We start from the raw sequence: 18267 nt of genomic DNA on the forward strand, positions 1-18267 counted from the left end.
CTCTCTCTCTCTCTCTCTCTCTCTCTCTCTCTCTCTCTCTCTCTCTCACTATCACCCTTAATTAAATAGCTTGTAGATAACACTCCTCCTCCTAAATTAGCTTTCAGTCATCCTGCCAGTGTAGTGAAATCAGGATCCACTTTCTGCTGCCGGAGTGTCATCTCACCAGAGGTAAAAGATCAGACGGACCACTAGAACCATGAACGTAGGGCCCTCAGGCTTTAACGCTGTGGGGTTTTGTATAAATGCTGCAGGTTTCCAGTCTTTATGCTAAGCTAAGCTAGCTCATATTTAGCGCGCAGACAGAAGAGTGGTATCAATCCTCTCATCTCACTGAAAACAAATGAGCGTATCGTCATAATGTCAAACTATTCCTACAACTGTATGCATTTGATTCTTAAATATTCATAATTTCATCAGGAAATACTACAAAAACAAATGCTGTGTCTCAATTCAGATACTTGTATCAGTACACTGTGTACTCTGTGTACTTACCTGCGTTTCGTCCGGGTCGTGTTATCTCAAAGCAAACACGGCTGTTGGGCACTTATTGGAAATAACGATCGCAACATCAAACATCTTCTTCTTCTTTTTAGTGGTAAATTGCAACCGGACGGAACGTTACCGCCAGCACTTGTTCGCTCCATGAATGAATAGTTTCATTATTGCTTCATTTGATTAAAATGTCAGAAAAGATTGTCTTCAGATTACTTTATTTTGTCTGACCAACAGTTAAAAACCCAAAGAGATTTAGTTTACAATGATTTAAAATAGAGAAAATCGTTTTTTTTTAATTACTTTTCTGTCACTTGACTAATCACACAACCTTCTTTTAGCATCTTTTCACCTTTTGTCTCTTTCATCTGCTCCCTGTTAACACTGTTTCCTTCCTTCCTTCCTTCCTTCTTTCCTTCCTTCCTTCTGTCCTCTTACCTGCAGGATTGTTCGTCTCAGCAGTGTCTCCAGTCGGCCAAAACTCACGTCCTCGTTCTGGTCCTGCACGGAGGCAACATCCTGGACACTGGCTCTGGTACAGCTGCAACCAAATCCTGCAACTTCACTATAAAAGTCACACTTGCTAACATCGATTCTAAATTCCAGCTCCATGGGTGACTATGTAATGTGAAATGCGTTGAACTATCACCTGAATCTGCAGTTTTCTTCAGCTCTACGGAGCGTTGAAGCATCTTTCAGCTCGTTGTTTTGGTTTACGTTACTGTTTTCGCTTCAGTCACAGACTTTTATAACATCGTTTCCAGCTGCAGGCAGCTGTTTTCAGAGAAAAAACTCACCTGCATAACGGCAGGTTAGAGACAAGCTGGTGAACACAGTGCAGCATTTAGCAGATAAAGAGACGGACATTTCCCTCAGGAGGTGGTGGAGACTAAAGAAACAGACTTAGATACTTTTAACTCTTCACCTGACTTCACATGTACCTGCAGTTTGTTGAGCATTGCCACTTGTTCTTTGCAGGGGAACAGAACAGCAAGCAGGGAGACCTGAACACGCTGAGTGGAGCCTTTGAGACGGTGATGGGGGTTCATTACCCAGCAGCGATGGGCCGCATCGCCATCCGGATGGTCCCCTGTCCTGCCGTGTGTGTCGACGCGTTCGCGCTAGTTTCCAAGTGAGCCGTTACTCTTTAGTATTACATTATTGCTAAATAACCTGCTGTAGTGCGTGCACAGATGTCAAACACAGATAACAACACTTCCTCCTCCTCTCTGCTCTGCAGTCTCAGCCCCTACAGCTACGACGAGGGCTGCCTGTCCAGCAGTCAGGACCACATCCCGCTGGCTGCTCTGCCTCTTCTGGCTACCGCCGCACCACAGTACCAGGACGCCGTTGCAACGGTCATCTTACGAGCCAATCAGGTGTACAGCGACTTCGTCAAGTCTCTCGAGGGAGCATCTTTTAACGGCCAGGTCAGTGTGTAACCTGGAGGTTCGTATTTCTCCTCATTCATGTACGGATGAAGCGGATTCATGTGTGTTTGTGTGTCTGTGCTTTAACGCAGGTGTGTGTTATTGGGGACTGTGTTGGAGGAATCCTGGGGTTTGATGCTCTGTGCAGCAGCTCGGTGACGGTGTCAGAAAGCCAAAACAGCAGCAGACGGGGCAGCGCCATCAGTGTACAGGTAACAATCTCAGCCCTCTGACAATTCCTCCTGAGGGGGACACACATACAGATATATATATATATATATATATATATATATATATGTACAGTATATCTGTACCAAATGTCATGGCAAAGCGGTCAATAGCTGTTGAGACATTTCCGTCCCCGTCTCTCAGGACACAGACCTTCTCTCGCCGGGTATCATCATAAACAGCGTCTCTCCGTCCTCGCCGTCCCTCGAAGGAAGCCGCCATCTCAGCCGCAGCAACATCGACATCCCCCGCTGCTCGGGGCCCGACGACCCCAAGAGACAACTTCTACGCAAGCGCAGCGACTCGTCCACCTACGAGCTGGACACCATCAAACATCACCAGGCCTTCCTGTCCAGGTAAGACGACGCAAACTCTCCCACAGACTTCAGCTAATTGTGCAGTGTTCATCCGTATTCCTTTTAGTAGACTCTCTGACTGACTCTCTAAACTCTGGCTGTTTGGACAGGACCGCTCACTCTCTGTTGTTCCTGCTCACCTAGCATTAGCATTATCACAGCTCATTCAGAAGCTGCATCCATCCACTTGTCCACTAAAGTACTGTCCAGTGTCTGCGGTTAGCTTCAGAGGAGAAGCTCAAATATCAACGTAGTGATGCCGTGACAAGATAGTCGGTATTATCTGTGATGAATTTATGTTTCTTCTTGACATTTTGTCTTATTCTCAGTGGATTGTAGATGTCAGAAAACGTGACTTAAAGAACTATACCATTACTGACAGAGAGATACTTCATATTAACTGTAGTGAAACAAGTCAAACATCAACAAGTCAATTCAACTAATTTCGTCAAAGTCCTTGTTTTCAAAGGTTACTTTTCCTTTTTTATTTTGTTGTAGTGATGAAAAATAAGTCGTCAATGAATATTTTCCTCCCCAAGCTTCATGAAGGTCACTATCTGTGATTGTTTGAATGTTTGCAGCCTTCACTCCAGCGCGCTCCTCGGGGAGCCCGGCTCGCGGCGCTCCAGCGGCAGCACCATGCTGGAAGGAGGCTCTTTGGGAAAGTTTGACTTCGAGGTGACGGACTTCTTCATGTTCGGCTCTCCTCTGGGGCTGGTGCTCGCGCTGAGGAAGACCGTGGTGCCCTCGTTGGATGGTGAGGAAGGTCTTCTCCTCTTTCTGTGCACCTTTTAGTTTGAGTTCATTTCATTACGACGCTCCTCATGATTAAGAGCATGCTGTAGGTTTAAAAACGCGTCTCTTCCAATATTCTGCTTCCCTTCTGCTAGATGAGCAGGAAGCGGTTATTTGTAGCTTCTTTTCCGGTGTGAGAGACTCGTCTCCAGCAGCAGGTGTCAGGGGTCAGAGGTCATGTTTCTGATCTCAAAGACTGGAATATTTCTGGCTACGAATGTGACTGTAGTCTGTGTCCTGTGGGGGTTTAAAGGAGAGAGGTTACTGACCTGCAGCTGGCGGGTTAACATCTGGACTAATTACATTCAGATAGGATTATAGTGGTGCTTTGTTTCTCTTTTTGTTTCTTAGTTTTCTCACGGTTTTGATTTTTTGAGGTTCATTTTGGACCATGAATAATCACACAATTTGCCAAACAATAAAAAGACAATTATTACAACGAAACGAAACAAAAGTAATCTGAAGCTGCAGCTTATTATGACTAATCTTCTGTCAATACATAGTTAGTTTGGCATCAAAAGTGATCAAATAAAGTTATAATATTATTTGCAGGAGTTGTGATGTAACAGAGGTTTATAGCTGGAACTTATATTTTCTTAATGAGAGTTTGAGGTGCTGGTTGGCAGATTTTCTTTACTTTTGGACCATGCCAGGCTAGCTTTTTCCCCTTGTTTCCTGTATTTATGCTAAGCTAAGCTAACCGGCCTTTGGCTGTTGTTTCATATTTCATGTACAGATGTGAGAGTGATATCGATATTCTTGTATAATTATCGGGAGTAAAGCAAAACAAGTTGAAACTATTCCTTTAAACTCAGAGTCACCAGCAGCTGAACATCTTGTTTGTGCTCACCTGCAGTGGTTTAACTTCTCACCTGGCTTTAGTGAGGTAGAAGTGTACTCCGGGCGTGTCGGTACACCGTGACATCACTGCTGGGTGTGGCTACAGGTGCAACAGACTTGAAACTTTAAACCAGAGATGAATAAAAGTTGGTTAGTTGGCTCTTGATAACTGGTTTCATGTGTCACCCCACAGTTTTCTCTTCTTCTAATCTCCTTGTAAACCTCTTTAACTCTTGCCGTGTTTCTTACTCCTCTCCAGTGTCCGCTCTGCGTCCGGCCTGCCAGCAGGTTTACAACCTGTTTCATCCGGCCGACCCGTCGGCCTCGCGCCTCGAGCCTCTGCTGGACAAGCGGTTCCACCTGCTGCCTCCCTTCAGTGTCCCTCGATACCAGCGCTTCCCTCTGGGCGACGGACACTCGGCTCTCTTGGGTGAGTCCACACACACGAGACATACGTGAGACATTTCACTGCCTTAATAGTCTACATGTAGATGAGTCTTTTGTGCCTCTTTTTTACTCCCTTCATCTGTCTTCCTAGTGGAGACCGTGCAGAGTAACCCGCAGCTGCTGAATGAGTCTGTTGGTGCAATTTCCCACCGCTACCAGGAAAGCACCGTCAACGAGACCTCCATCCCCGTACCCGTCCTCAACTGGCAGCTCCACACAGACAGTGTGTATCTGTTGCTCTTTCATCTCTTTTATCCCTTTTGTGTTTGTTTGTTTTGCTGCAGTCTTTGACGTATTTAAAGGGAAATTTGTGTTTATTACAATTAATTATTCTGAATAAATTATTCTGGTTCTGACCATTATTTTATCCCTTTTGATAACTTACCAAGTTAAAGGAATAGCTAGAGAATTTGGCTCCAGGAAGTCCCTGATTCCATGACACAAACAAGATAAACAATATTAATTAGTGAGTTAAAGTTGCTGGTAGGCCGATTTTCTTGCCCTGTTACGTTGTTACCCTTTTTATGCTAAGCTAAGATAACTAGTTTAGTGCACAAACAATCATGAGAGTGGTATCAATCTTCTCATCTAACTCTCACCAAGAAAACAAAGTAGTGTATTTCCAAAATATCAATCTATTTATTTACCGATGAGATCTTTGAACAAACAAAAGTCTGAACAAATCCTCACGTTAGCCAAACTTATTTAAAAGAGAAAACAAAGGCCAACGGTAAAAATAATCCAATTACTTTGTTTTTAACTTTGTGTCTCATCTGACAATGGACCAAACGTACCTTTGTGCTAACACTACTTCCCTGTGCTATAAGGGATAATTGGTGACATTTCAGATGCACTTACTTTCGGTTTTACTTCCGAATAAACTGCTGACTGACTTACAACCTGACTGGTGTTTCTGTCAGACCTTGTTGTAGCTTCTGCCAAAATACTTTGCTGCCGTCGCGGTTCTGTTAACTGCTCGCATAAAGAAGTCTGACCTCATTACATTAGCAAAGTGGCGGCTCGTCAGCTTGAGACTCAGGAGTGTGTCTTTATGATAAAGGTGCTGATTAATAGGCAGAAATCACGATTACAGTTTTTTGGGCTCAGGACCTTGACAAGAAAGATGTGTGTGTGTGTTTGCAAAGTCATCGTACAGTTTTAATAACTTCCTAAGTTCTGGATCTTGCTTTTGTTTTTATTATAAAGCACTTTGTTTTTGAAAGGTGCATTTATTGAAAAGTTATTTTTTCTTTCTGGAATATTTCTTGTTCATCTCTGCAGTTAATAATAAGACTCTCTTCTCTTGTGTCTCTGCAGCGGATTCTCTCCACTCACACATTTTTGTGGACGGTCAGCTCCCATCGCCCACCTCACCGGGGGTCCCTCACCTCCGCTGCAACCGCAGGGCCAGCGAGGCCAGCCTAGCCAGCCAGGTGTCGGGCATGGCTGACTCTTACACCGCCTCCAACATCGCCACGAGTGAGTTGACCTCTGACCCACGTTTTGGTCCACGAGCTGACAGTTTTACGTGTTGACGTTCTCGTTTCCTCCCTCCAAACGTCCCCTCAGCACACGAGCGTGAAGTGGGCCCCTCTAAAAGGCCCGGCCTGCTGTCCCAGCTGGCTCTTCCCTACAATAGATTTGCCTCTCGGAGCTCGTCCCTGCGCTCACGAAAGACAATCCGTCGGGTGTTCCCCAAACCCAACGGCGTGGAGTCTGAGCGGGGCTCGGACGTTAGCTCTGACATGACCTCTGACCTCACCGACGTCACGTCCGACATCACAGACTTCAGCTCTGCCCCCCCGTCGCCCGGGCTGCTGAAGAACATAGAGAAAGGTACCCTGGGAGCTGTAGTGAGAGGACGTGAGGGAAGGACGCTAAACTCCGTCCTCGTTCCCTGTGCTCTTTCCTTCCTCCTCTGGCGTCTTCCTCCCTCAGATAGTCTTCCTCAGTAGTCCTGTTTCCAAAAACGAGACCCGTAATCTTCTCTCAAGCTCAGGTTCATGAGAACCACTTGTACGTTTTCTTTCGCAAAACCACCAGATATAAACCGTGACGAGGTTCTCACAGAGTCTGAGCTGCGAGTGTGCGTTTCCAAACCTCTTTGCAACTCTTCACTGTGCATTTGTTTTCATAGTTTGGAGTCTAGTGCCTCCGAGTGCAACCCTTTCAATCTTCTAACTTCCTCCAGTTTGTGATAAGAACTGTTCACCTCTGGATGAGCAGAATGTAGATCTGGAGTGGTGGACACCACAAACAAAGATCCGACATACCGGATGCAGAGATTCCTGAACTCTGTCTGTGTTTGTTCCATGTTTCCCGGCTGCAGTTGCTTCTCGGTGGTGGGGCAGTAAGAGGATGGACTACGCCTTGTACTGCCCTGATGCCCTCACAGCGTTTCCCACGGTGGCTCTGCCTCATCTCTTCCACGCGTCCTACTGGGAGTCGACAGACGTCGTCTCCTTCTTACTCAGACAGGTTCTTTACGTTATTATTTAATCTTCAAATTGAAAGTGTGTTTTTTTTCGATGCGGATCCACCAATTTGTTCCAGACTGAAACATCTCAACAGCTATTGGATGGCTTTAGTGACATTAATGTTCTCCAGAGGATGAACCCTGCTGACTCTGGTGATCCTTTTCATGTAGCACCATTATCAGGTCACAATGTTTCCCATCAGCCTCAGCTAAACTATGCTTAGTGCTAATTAGCAAATGTTACATACGCCAAACTAAGAAGATGAACATGGGTGACATTATACCAGCATCTTAGCATTGTCATTGTGAACACGTTAGCATACTGACATTAGCATAAATCCCAAAGCACAGCTGTTCTTCTTCATCTCTGCTTTGCTACATAATTTCTGTATTCTATACGCATTTTATTCTGCCAATTGTTGTAGTTTATAAATGCATTTCTTTGTCAAAGTTCTCCATCCTTTTCTTTATACTGAACATTCAGCTGCAGCTACAATCTAGAGCTTTGTGGAAGGACAAAGCAACAAATCTTATAAGGACATGATGTAACAGCAATTTAAATGCTTATTTTTTATATACAGGTGAAGATGCCAAGAAAGCAGAGAAAGTTCCTACTTTAGCTCCAAAATGAAAGCTAAAGCTTGAACTACTTTGCAGTAGCAGAATGCTGCAGCATCATGTTAGCTTTAGCTGAACTCTTGAGTGCTGAATAGAGCAGAAGCTGTATGAAGATCAGGATGAATCATTTACATCCAGAGCGTGAAACAAAGATAGGCTAAAAATGTTCTGGGCTTTTTAAAGAACAATGACTAATCCTCCCCAGGTGATGAGACATGAGAACTCCAGTATTTTGGAGCTGGACGGTAAAGAAGTGTCTGAATTCACTCCGTCCAAACCTCGAGAGAAGTGGCTCCGCAAGAGGACTCACGTTAAAATCAGGGTAAGATCGCTCTTTGTCTTTAAGTGCATTTCCCACAGAAACGCTTCAATATAGATGTAATCATTTCTTTTTTTACTCATAACGTTTCAGTCAGCTTCAACAACACTTTCCTTACAAATATGTACGAGTCACCACACTTTACCTGTTGCATTATCAGCTGTTATCACTTCATAGAGGGAGAACTGAATTACAGAGTCGACAATGAATCTTTAAACTCAATAAATTCTGTTTTATTTCCATCTTTACTTTAAAGACAAAACCTTTACTGCGTAATTTAAAGAAGTAATGTCTCCAGTGTTTCTTTACGATTTCATATAGCCACTGTTGGACAATATTGACATACTTGTACTTTACTTAACTATTTCCATTTTGTGCTACTTTATACTTCTATTCTGCTTCATCTCAGAGGAAAACATTGTACTTTTTACTTCACTAACTTTATTGACCCTTCGTTAAGTCCCGCCCTAAACGCAGACTGGCCAATCATAGCGTAGCATCGGCCTTTTGTGTCAATTTTGATAATTTTAGAGAATTTCTCATTTGGATTTTGACAGCTAAATAAGAGGTAAGAAGAAAAGAGAACGAGTCAAACTACTGTAGAAATGGAGATGACACCTTTAAACTAATCTCAGTAAATGTTACATAAATAATAAACATAAAGGAGGAGGCTGGTATTCTGATTCCCTGCTTCGTCTTCTTCTGTGTGTCAGAACGTGACGGCTAACCACCGAGTGAACGACGCCGTGTTCACGGAGGACGGAGCTCAGATGGTGATGGGACGTTTCATGTACGGCCCCCTGGACATGGTCACCCTCACCGGAGAGAAGGTGCGTACGACATAAACAACAACAACAACAAAGATGGGTTGTATAATCATTGATGTCAAACAGTGTAGAAAAGATCTTTGTGTTATTTCCTGCAGATCGATATCCACGTCATGACGCAGCCTCCCTCTGGGGAGTGGGTGTTCTTCAACACGGAGCTCACCAACAGCAGCGGTCGGGTCTCTTATCTGATCCCTGAGAGCAAGAAGCTGGGTATCGGGGTCTATCCTGTCAAAATGGTGGTCCGGTATGCAAAGTCTTTTTTATTTCATGTAAAGAAAAAGTACTTCTAAATCTCCTCCTTTCATAATAAGGTCCATCCTTCTGTCTCAGGGGCGACCACACGGTGGCAGACAGCTACCTCTCTATCGTACCGCGAGGAACAGAGTTTGTTGTGTTCAGTATTGACGGGTCTTTTGCTGCCAGTGTGTCTATAATGGGCAGCGATCCAAAGGTTCGGGCTGGAGCTGTGGATGTGGTGAGGTAAGAGTCGTGCACATTTATTCTGCAGCAATATGTAGAAACACACGCTATCGAGGTGCACTTATTCTGCAGTCAACTGTGAAACGCTGAGAGCTGCAGCTCCTCAAACATCGCTGCATGTTGGTTGTTGTTCGCAACAAATATCGAAGCACGTTTTACTTGCATATTACACAGATATTGTACGTATTTGTGTGTATATATAAACATATAATTTAGTGTAATGTGAAACATCTGGCTCAGGTCACAAGGGGACTACACCTGTCAAACAAAAATAAACAAACAAAAGAGCAGAGAAATGTTTAATTACCACATTATAAAGTACTTCAAATCCTTTAAATAATTCATAACATACTTATACAGTGTGATTATGTTTGTTTCTTCATTTTAAATATATTGTTTTCTTTCTTTATTTGTTTCCTTTAGTGCTGCTTTTATGCTCTATATTGTTGCCCACTTTATTCTAGTTTAAAATGTTTGAATATGTGTTTATAATAACGATAAAGCTAAAGCTTGAAAATAAGATGCTACCAGTCTCATTTAAAGCCACCATATGCAGAAATTCATAGTGATGATAGATCCCCAACTCTACAGTTCTCTTCAGCTCTACGCAGCTTTAGAGCGACTTCCAGCTCCTTTCACTGTTCTCCACTCTCATGGTTTTATTGTCAGCCGCAGCAGTTTTTAGTGAAATCGCTCTAAAAAGCCACAGTTCACTACCTGATGAGCCTCAAACACGCAGTAAGAGACGAGCTGGTGAAGATAGTGGAGCATTCAGCAGCTGAGACAGATGTTTCCTTCAGTATTGGACACAAACACTGCTCCGCTCTGCCTGAACTCACGCTGTGCATCATTTATGTTGTTGTTGTTGTTGTTCATTTTTGCAGATACTGGCAGGACTTGGGCTACATGATAGTTTACGTAACGGGTCGTCCTGACATGCAGAAGCAGCGCGTGGTGGCCTGGCTCTCTCAGCATAACTTCCCTCATGGCATCGTCTCCTTCTGCGACGGGCTGGTTCACGACCCGCTCCGGCACAAGGCCAACTTCCTCAAAAGCCTCATTAACGAGGTAAGTCGGGGCCAGTTTGAGGCAAGCGTCTCCGATAAAATCCTTGAAGTCTCTTAACAACCGACCTCCCTCCTTTGATTAGGCCCAGATGAGGATCTTTGCAGCCTACGGCTCCACCAAGGACATCTCCGTGTACTCGTCCATCGGCCTGCCTCCCTCACACATCTACATCGTGGGAAGGCCCACGAAGAAGATGCAGCACCTATGTCAGGTACGGAGTAAATCCTGAGAGCGAAGGTACATATTTAATGCATTACACTTCATCTAACAGTCAGAGAACAGTCAAAGTGTTTAGTTCCACTAAGCATTTTGCACTTATTTTAAGTGGCGTTTAAAGAATTTCAACAGATTAATAAGAGCTGGAAAACATTTTACATTTGAAATGACAAGAATGAACGTTTGGACTGGTTGATGTTTGGACTGCTTGAGAAGTTGAGAGGGGAGATATCTCATGGTGGAACTATGTTATAAGCTTATGTGTTTTTTATGTAAAATCCTGGTCAAAAACGTAGCTATAGCTGTGAACAAAGAACACAATTGTTCTTGAGTAAATGCACTATTCTGTTACATTGCACCACTGTAGGCTAAGAAAAGGTTTTATAAATGATTGTGTGTTTGAGCTCAGTCGCTGCGAGCAGTCCATACAGGTTAGTAAACCGAATCTGACTGGCTTAACGTCTCCTCCAGTTCATCCCGGATGGCTACGCCTCCCACCTGTCCCAGCTGGAGTACAACCAGAGGTCTCGGCCCGCCAAGTCCAACAGCACCCGCATGGTCCTCCGCAAGGGCAGCTTCGGGCTCGGTGCGGCCGGAGGAGAATTCCTCCGCAAGCGCAACCACATCTTCCGCACCATCTCCTCTCAGCAGGCCGGAGGGGCCGGGTCGGTCTCCCCCAGCCAGCCGGGGCGCACCGAGCGGACCCAGAGCCAGTGCGAGGTGGAGCGAGGGGATCGGGTGGTCGGGCCGGCGGCGACCCAGAGGAGCATGAGTATAGCCGCAGGGTGCTGGGGTCGCAGCGGGAGCACCAAGGAGGGCAGCGGAGGGTTACTCGGCCCAAAATAAGGTTCAAAGTGGAGCTGTGGTGTTAAAAGGACCCGGCCAGAGCCACCATGATCTCTGGACCGGACACAGAGAGGAGGGTTGGAAGAAGAGGAAGTGAACGGAGGGTTTGTATTGTAGAGATTAAAGGCAGGAGGTCGGGGTTATAGCATGAACCCTCTTTGATGGGATGGAGAGGGATCTCTTCCAGGAGGAGTGGACTAATCAGGCCAAGTGGGATCCAGCGAACAAGAGACAATTCTGTAGCATGACTCTTTTAAAGTAATACTTTTATAGGATACATCATTAACTAATTAAAGAAAATGACAAGGAAGGATTAAATGAAATATTGTAAGCCTTAAACTAATCTTGTGTAACGAGACCCTCCCCCCCTCCCCCCTCCTCTCCGAACACACACGTAAACACACTGTCCAAGCACTCACTCTCTCATGAGCTCAGGACAAACTGCAGAGCCAGACATCGTCTTTGTGGCCGGGTTAACCGGCCGATGACTTTCACTTCTGTTTCAGTGCCACCGTCAGCCGAGCGACAACAAGTTTCTCAGACAGCAACTGTACCCAGAGATGAGACACCGAGCGCTGAATACAGAGTCACTTCATCCGAATTACACAAAAAGACATATTTTCTCACTTACCTCTTGTGGTCACTTTGCTCCAGATTGAAATATTTCTTCAACTTTTGGTTGGATTGTCATGAATTTGTGTAGAAACAGTCATCGTCCTCAGATGACGACATCCAGTGACTTTCTTTGACCCCCTGGCTTTCTCTTGTAGAGCCACCATCAGATCAACATCTTTGGTTTGTATGTGAAATATCTCCACAACCAGTGGATGGATTGCCATTAAATTTGGTACCGATATTCATCGACCTCCCTTAAATATTCTCAACATCTCCCGGATAGATTAGCACAAATCTTTGTATAGACATTCATGATTCCCAGGTGATGAACCGTACTGACTTTGGTGATCCCCAGACTGTTCCTCTAGCGCCACCATGAGGTTGACGATTGTGGTTTGGGGTAAAATGTCTCAACAACTATTGGTACATAATTTGTCCAATACCTTCTGCTAAACTAATGACATAACCATCAGCCTCAACTGTTAATTAACAAATGTTAGCAAGCTAAACCTAGATGATGAACAAGGTAAACATTATACCTGCTAAACATAAGCATGTTGACATTGTCACTGAATACATGTTAGCATGCTAATGTTAGCTCCAGTACAGCCCCATGAAGACTAAGCCTCCGTTGCATTGAGGCTGAGACAGAAATCTTAAGTGAGAAAATGTGTCTTTTTTTTGTCGTTTGGGTTAACTGATCCTTTTAAACATCTGAGAGATGGATTAGACATCATGGGATATATATTGTATCAGAGGTGACAGTACTTCTTGTCTTAGTCACAGAACGACTTTGTTCCTCACTGATATGCTACATGTATTTAAATACACAAGGCTAGTTTTCATTCCACCGTTTGTGTGAGACTCTGTAGTATTGTCCCTTTCAGTGTGGCTCTCTGGGGCCATCCAAGGCCTTAATATCCAACAACACACGTGTTCCACAGACGATACAGACAGCAGACCAACAGGGCATGCAGCATTAAAGCAACAACCGAGACTCTGTACAGTCCACAGCAACAATCCCTTTATATATTCATCCGCTTGCAATACCTCCGATCCACCTGTTGGTGGTGTTCTGTTCCCCACATGTGCTGCTGCTGCTGGGACGCACTTTGTGTGGCGTTCCCTGGCTTTTTGCTCCTTTGGACCGGATGGAGGATAAACGTGGTGTTTCTGCTGAGTAGCCGGTTTCCTGTCGGGCTAAACTCTGGGAGGGATGGAGGAAGTATTTCCACAAAGCTTTCACTCACAGAGACCTGTACATTTTTCAGTATTTTTACCAAACGGACTGAAGAATGGGCCGGAAGTGATTCAGTGTTAAATGTTGAAAAGACTGGATGGATCCTTTCACTGGTGGATGTGGAGAAAATCACTGGTTTCCCCTCACGAGAGCAAACATCACGTTGCTGCTTCTGTCTACTGAACTGTATATTTTCGTATAGAAGAAGAAGAAGAAGCCACCTCACATCTCCAATCCAAAAAACACAAACGTTGTGCACAGAATAGTTTAGCAGTGCTGATGCCACCCTCGCTCTTTAAAGGACGGGTTCACTCTTGTTCAAAGTCTGTCTAAAAACAAAAGTCAAGAGTCCGAGTGCTGTCATCGTCCCTCCTGTGAATACTGGTGATTGGGGACGAAGCTGTTAGTCAAATAAGTGTATGTCTACAGACTTATTAGAATGAAATCAGACCTAAACAACATATTGGACAAATTCCAGTCAGGTTTCAGGATGTATCGGAGTACTGAGTCGGCTCTATTAAGGGTAATGAAAGACTCTTTGGTCTTTAGACTCCAGCAGTCATGCCATTTTAATTTTTGATAATCTCTGACCCTAACATGTTGTAGGGGTTCATGTAAGGCCTTATAATGGTTGTAAACCGCGTCTACAACATAAATTAGGATCACTTATGATGGATAATGTGCTGCTGCTGTCTCCTCTGGTGTCCCCCAAGGCTCCATCCTTGGCCCCATTTTATTTTCATTATACAGTATATGCTTCCACTGGTCTGTTTAGTAACCTCAGCATCCCTTATTATTGTTACACTAGCTGTACTACCTCCTTGAAACCCAGCGTAGAAACTTAATGTCTCTTTTGTCAGCTGAAGATAGACAGTAAAGGTACAGTCTCTTTTAAGCCAAATGGTTCCTGAGAGTTTAGACTTGCAATGAGTTCATCTCGTGGCTTAGTCCATTCTCTTGGGCCTCTGTCTTCCTCTAGCTTTTTCTACATTAGGTTGATGGCAAAAATAAAACCCTTTACCTTCTCTTGGAGAGGATTTCATGCTAAAACGACTTACTTTAGAAGATGTTCACTTGGTTTTTCTTACTGTTTTAACCTCACATTGGCTTCAAATATACATTTTGGCTTTTGTCCTCCGTCACTTTCACTGGAAGCACAATAAGAAGAGGTCCTTGAATGGTCAGTTTGTCAAATATGTAATTCACACAGTAGTATACAAAAACAGGTTTTAGCATGTGGTTATTTAAAATAGACTATTTATTTATTGAATTACCAGAAAACATGCTAAGTTATGATATTTATCGTAGTCAGGACAGAATATTTTGACCCATTCCTTTCCAGTATGAACAGGAGAAAAGATTGCAGCAAGCAGAAACTGTTTTTACATAATCTCACGTGCATCTATTGTTTTGAGACGGACTTGAAAACGTGTGAACCTCTCCTTTAAACCCATGAAAGCTTTTGGATGTGCGGAGCGGTTGCACCTCACTGCCTGTTACTATGTTGTTGTTTTTATGCCCAGCTTCCACACCACACCAGAGGGTCTGTCTCCACTCTGTGTGGGATCGGCGACGTCTTCAACCCACCAACAAAAAGCCAAAATCATTCCCTAAATACTGTAGTTAATCAACTGTGTAACCTCATTGTTTTTTGCACTAGTTTACGATGGAAATATACTGTAGTTACCATCTCATGTCGCTACATCTGGACACCTCTGTAGTGCATGACACTGTTTATTGATTTCAGGGTTTGCTGTTTGTGCAGGTACGCACACGTCTGTACATTTTTGTCAGGATATGAAAATAATTGAAGGTAAATGTGCCAAACAGTCAACACTTCTAGAGGAGAATATTTAGACCCGGGGCTTTTCATAGCCTCCGTCCTCCTGTTGTTATTCTTTGTCTTACTTCTATTTGGAAGATAATCAAGATGTAAACAGGAAGTAAAAATGTTGCTATGGATTAAGTGATTTACGCTGTAGGCTACGACTTGAGCCCCATTTTTTTATGTTTACATTTTGGCAATTAAAAGTGTGCCGACTAAGCTGTTAGCACTTCCTGTCTGTGTTGTACCCACGAAATGTACAGACAACCGTCACCGGATCACTTCGATACTGAAGAAAACTCAAAAACGTGATGTTTCTCTGGCAAGTTCTGCAGTTATAAGAAGTGTCTTCTTTTTTTTCTGTGATTTCTAAGCAGATTTGTGGATGTTTTTCATCAGAGACAATGATTCCCTTTAGACGTGCAAGTCACATTGAATCTAAAATGTGTATAATGTCTGGGTGGTAAGATTTGACTGAGTTATGACTCATTATGGTGGTAATTGGAAACTTAATATTTTAAAGTAATTTAAAACCCCTGATTTAGTCTGTACACAACCATTTATGTTAGTAAGAAGGGGCGAAGTGTTGTGAGCGTTACTTACTTTAACTGAATATTGATGATTTTTGGTTTTATTCAAATGTTATCCATGTCTGAGAAAGAAAAGTGTCTTTAACAGAAAGATGATTTTAGAGCAGAGGTCGAGCATGTTGCTGTAGTCGTTGACAATAAGCTATTTTATGGAACTTAAGTTTCTGTTGTGCAGCGGGTTGCCAGGTTTTTTGGCTACAAACACACATTGTTTCCCCCCTTTTCAGCCGTTTGGCTGCTGAGTTGAATGTCTGTCCGTTTGGATTGTGAGGCTCTTCAGGAGCCGTTGGATGTGTCAGTGTACATACTGTACAGATGTATATGTAGGACTTATATGGTTGAGAATTATTTATTTACCTAAAGATCATGATGTTACTCTGGAAATTTCAGGTGAAATATATTTGAAAAAAGAAAATATGTAGCATTTTATTTGTCACTTTGGTGGTCATTAAGGCTACGGACCAACACAGGAAGGTTTCTTTTTTTTTTTACCAGTGCAATATTATTGTTCCAGTCACAGCCAGGCAAAACTACTATCACAGCAGGGGCACAATCCACAATACAAAGCTACACACACACACACACCTGCAGTCGTGTTTCACACCTGGTGACAACTATTTGTATCTGAGCTACGCTGCTGTCTCTCTTTACAACAGTCAACCGCTGAGCATTTTATAGGACTCGCCGTAGCTGTTTTTCGAGTGTTTTACAGAACCTTTGAAGTATAACTGGAGGCTGGTTGTTCTCAGTCAGCCGTGGGTGCATGAAAAAGTAAAAAACCGAAGCGTCTCTACTTAACAAGCTGTTGCATGTCATCCAGGCCGACTGGAACTGCGTAACCTTCATGCTTAACAGTAATAAACCAGTTATGTTGTCCGCTATGTCGTCACTGTTTAAAGAAATATATATCTAAAGATTCTGCTGATTATATTTGAGAATATTACGATTATTGCCACATTTAAAGAGGTTTATCTAGCATAGTTTTAAAATACACAGTCCAGTTAGTTTAGTTTTAGTTACTACTGAAGTTTTTTTGTCTTACCACTTTCTAGTAGCACCTTCTTATAAAGAAGTAATATGTTTGAACTGATCGCTTTATTAATGGTTAAAGGAAAATCGACACCACTCTCATATCCGTCTGTTCAATATGGCCTGTTAGCTTAGCTTAGCTTAGCACAAAGACTGGGAGCAGGGGGAAACAGCTAGCCTGGGTGTCTAGTAAAGTCCCGGATAAGATATAGTTTTGCAGATAAATTCAGTTTTTTATACTGATTAGAGAAATGAGATTCATTAATGAGCTTCAGAGGGGCTGGTATGAGGATTTTGATGCTCTTGAACAGAGACATGCTAGCTGTTTCCCCGTTTCCATGCTTTTAGCTAAGCTAAGCTCAATTATTTAGTATTGCTTCATAGTTCAGTTAAGAGCCAAAAATGAAATGAAAAATCCTATTTATTTACATTTTACTTACAACTGCAGACTTGATGATTAAAACGCTTTATTGACCACATATTAACATTAATAAATGCAGACGTTATGGATTATCATTTCATTAGATATGAGAAACCACATTGGTATTTATGAATTGATTACCAACATTTTAAACACAAAAGGGATTTTTATTAAACTGATCTAAAATGATTTAAACACCATTAATAAAGCCATTACTCACAACCTATGAATCTCGTATAACGGGTGCCTTATTATTAAGTTGTATAAAGATCTATATGATTTATAATTATTTATAAATCCACACAGGATGTCATATTTTAAATACACAGCTGTCTGTGACATACATATAGAATATTAAAGTGTCAAAATATATGGTGGCAATAATTCAGATATATTTTGGAAATATGCAGTTTTAGATTTCAGTTTGACATGCTCAAAAGTATTTCTATTTTAACCCTTTTATTTAGCATTTATAAGCATCACAAACACTTAATAACTGTTTATTAAAACATAATTTATAATCTAGTTGTAAGCAATTATAAGGAAACTATATTAATTTAATACAACATGTACTCTACCGACAGTATAAAGCATCCATCATTGGATAATAATCAATACTTGATAGAATAACATAACATAGTTATAATCGTATATGTCTCCATGGGTTTTAAAATACATTAATAAACTTGCCTGTAACTGATGAGTACATGTACATAAACAGTTATTAAATGCTTTACCATAGGATTTATTCACGTATGATTACAACTTGTATGTTCAGTTTTTTTGTTTCTAAGCATTTCTACATGTTATACATGCTTCATAGGATGGGCTATAGTCATATATGTGTAACTGTTTACAACTTCCAAAACACCAAGTGTTATGAACCATTAATTAAGTTACAATATTCTCCTTCTAAATGCTAAACAGAGGGCTTTAAAATACAGTGTTTTTATTATTTTGTTAGCACCGGTATACAGATGGCTGTCAATTATTTTTACATGATTCGGAAAATGTTTAGCTTTAATTTGTGACATTGACAACCACTGATAAAAGCACCTTGTGTATTTGATTAACACCACCATGATTTCAGACAGAGGATAAGT

At 42.4% G+C, this 18267-nt stretch overlaps 1 protein-coding gene across 1 annotated transcript; it reads left to right on the forward strand.

Annotated features, from left to right (window-relative positions):
- Positions 1-828: 828 nt before the first annotated feature.
- Positions 829-16123, forward strand: pitpnm2 (phosphatidylinositol transfer protein, membrane-associated 2; the record flags this gene model as incomplete). Its single annotated transcript, XM_031875150.1, has 17 exons — positions 829-1030; positions 1474-1627; positions 1736-1925; positions 2018-2137; positions 2298-2509; positions 3091-3266; positions 4404-4574; positions 4683-4814; positions 5909-6070; positions 6921-7069; positions 7891-8007; positions 8718-8834; positions 8930-9078; positions 9165-9314; positions 10199-10382; positions 10465-10593; positions 11070-16123. Coding segments are annotated over 17 exons (2889 nt in total), but the record flags the coding sequence as incomplete, so codon positions are not given.
- Between the last annotated feature and the right edge of the window lie 2144 nt (positions 16124-18267).

Source organism: Anarrhichthys ocellatus, unplaced genomic scaffold (genome assembly GCF_004355925.1).
Source record: "Anarrhichthys ocellatus isolate YVR2014 unplaced genomic scaffold, GSC_Weel_1.0 scaffold87, whole genome shotgun sequence".
Lineage (NCBI taxonomy): Eukaryota > Metazoa > Chordata > Actinopteri > Perciformes > Anarhichadidae > Anarrhichthys > Anarrhichthys ocellatus.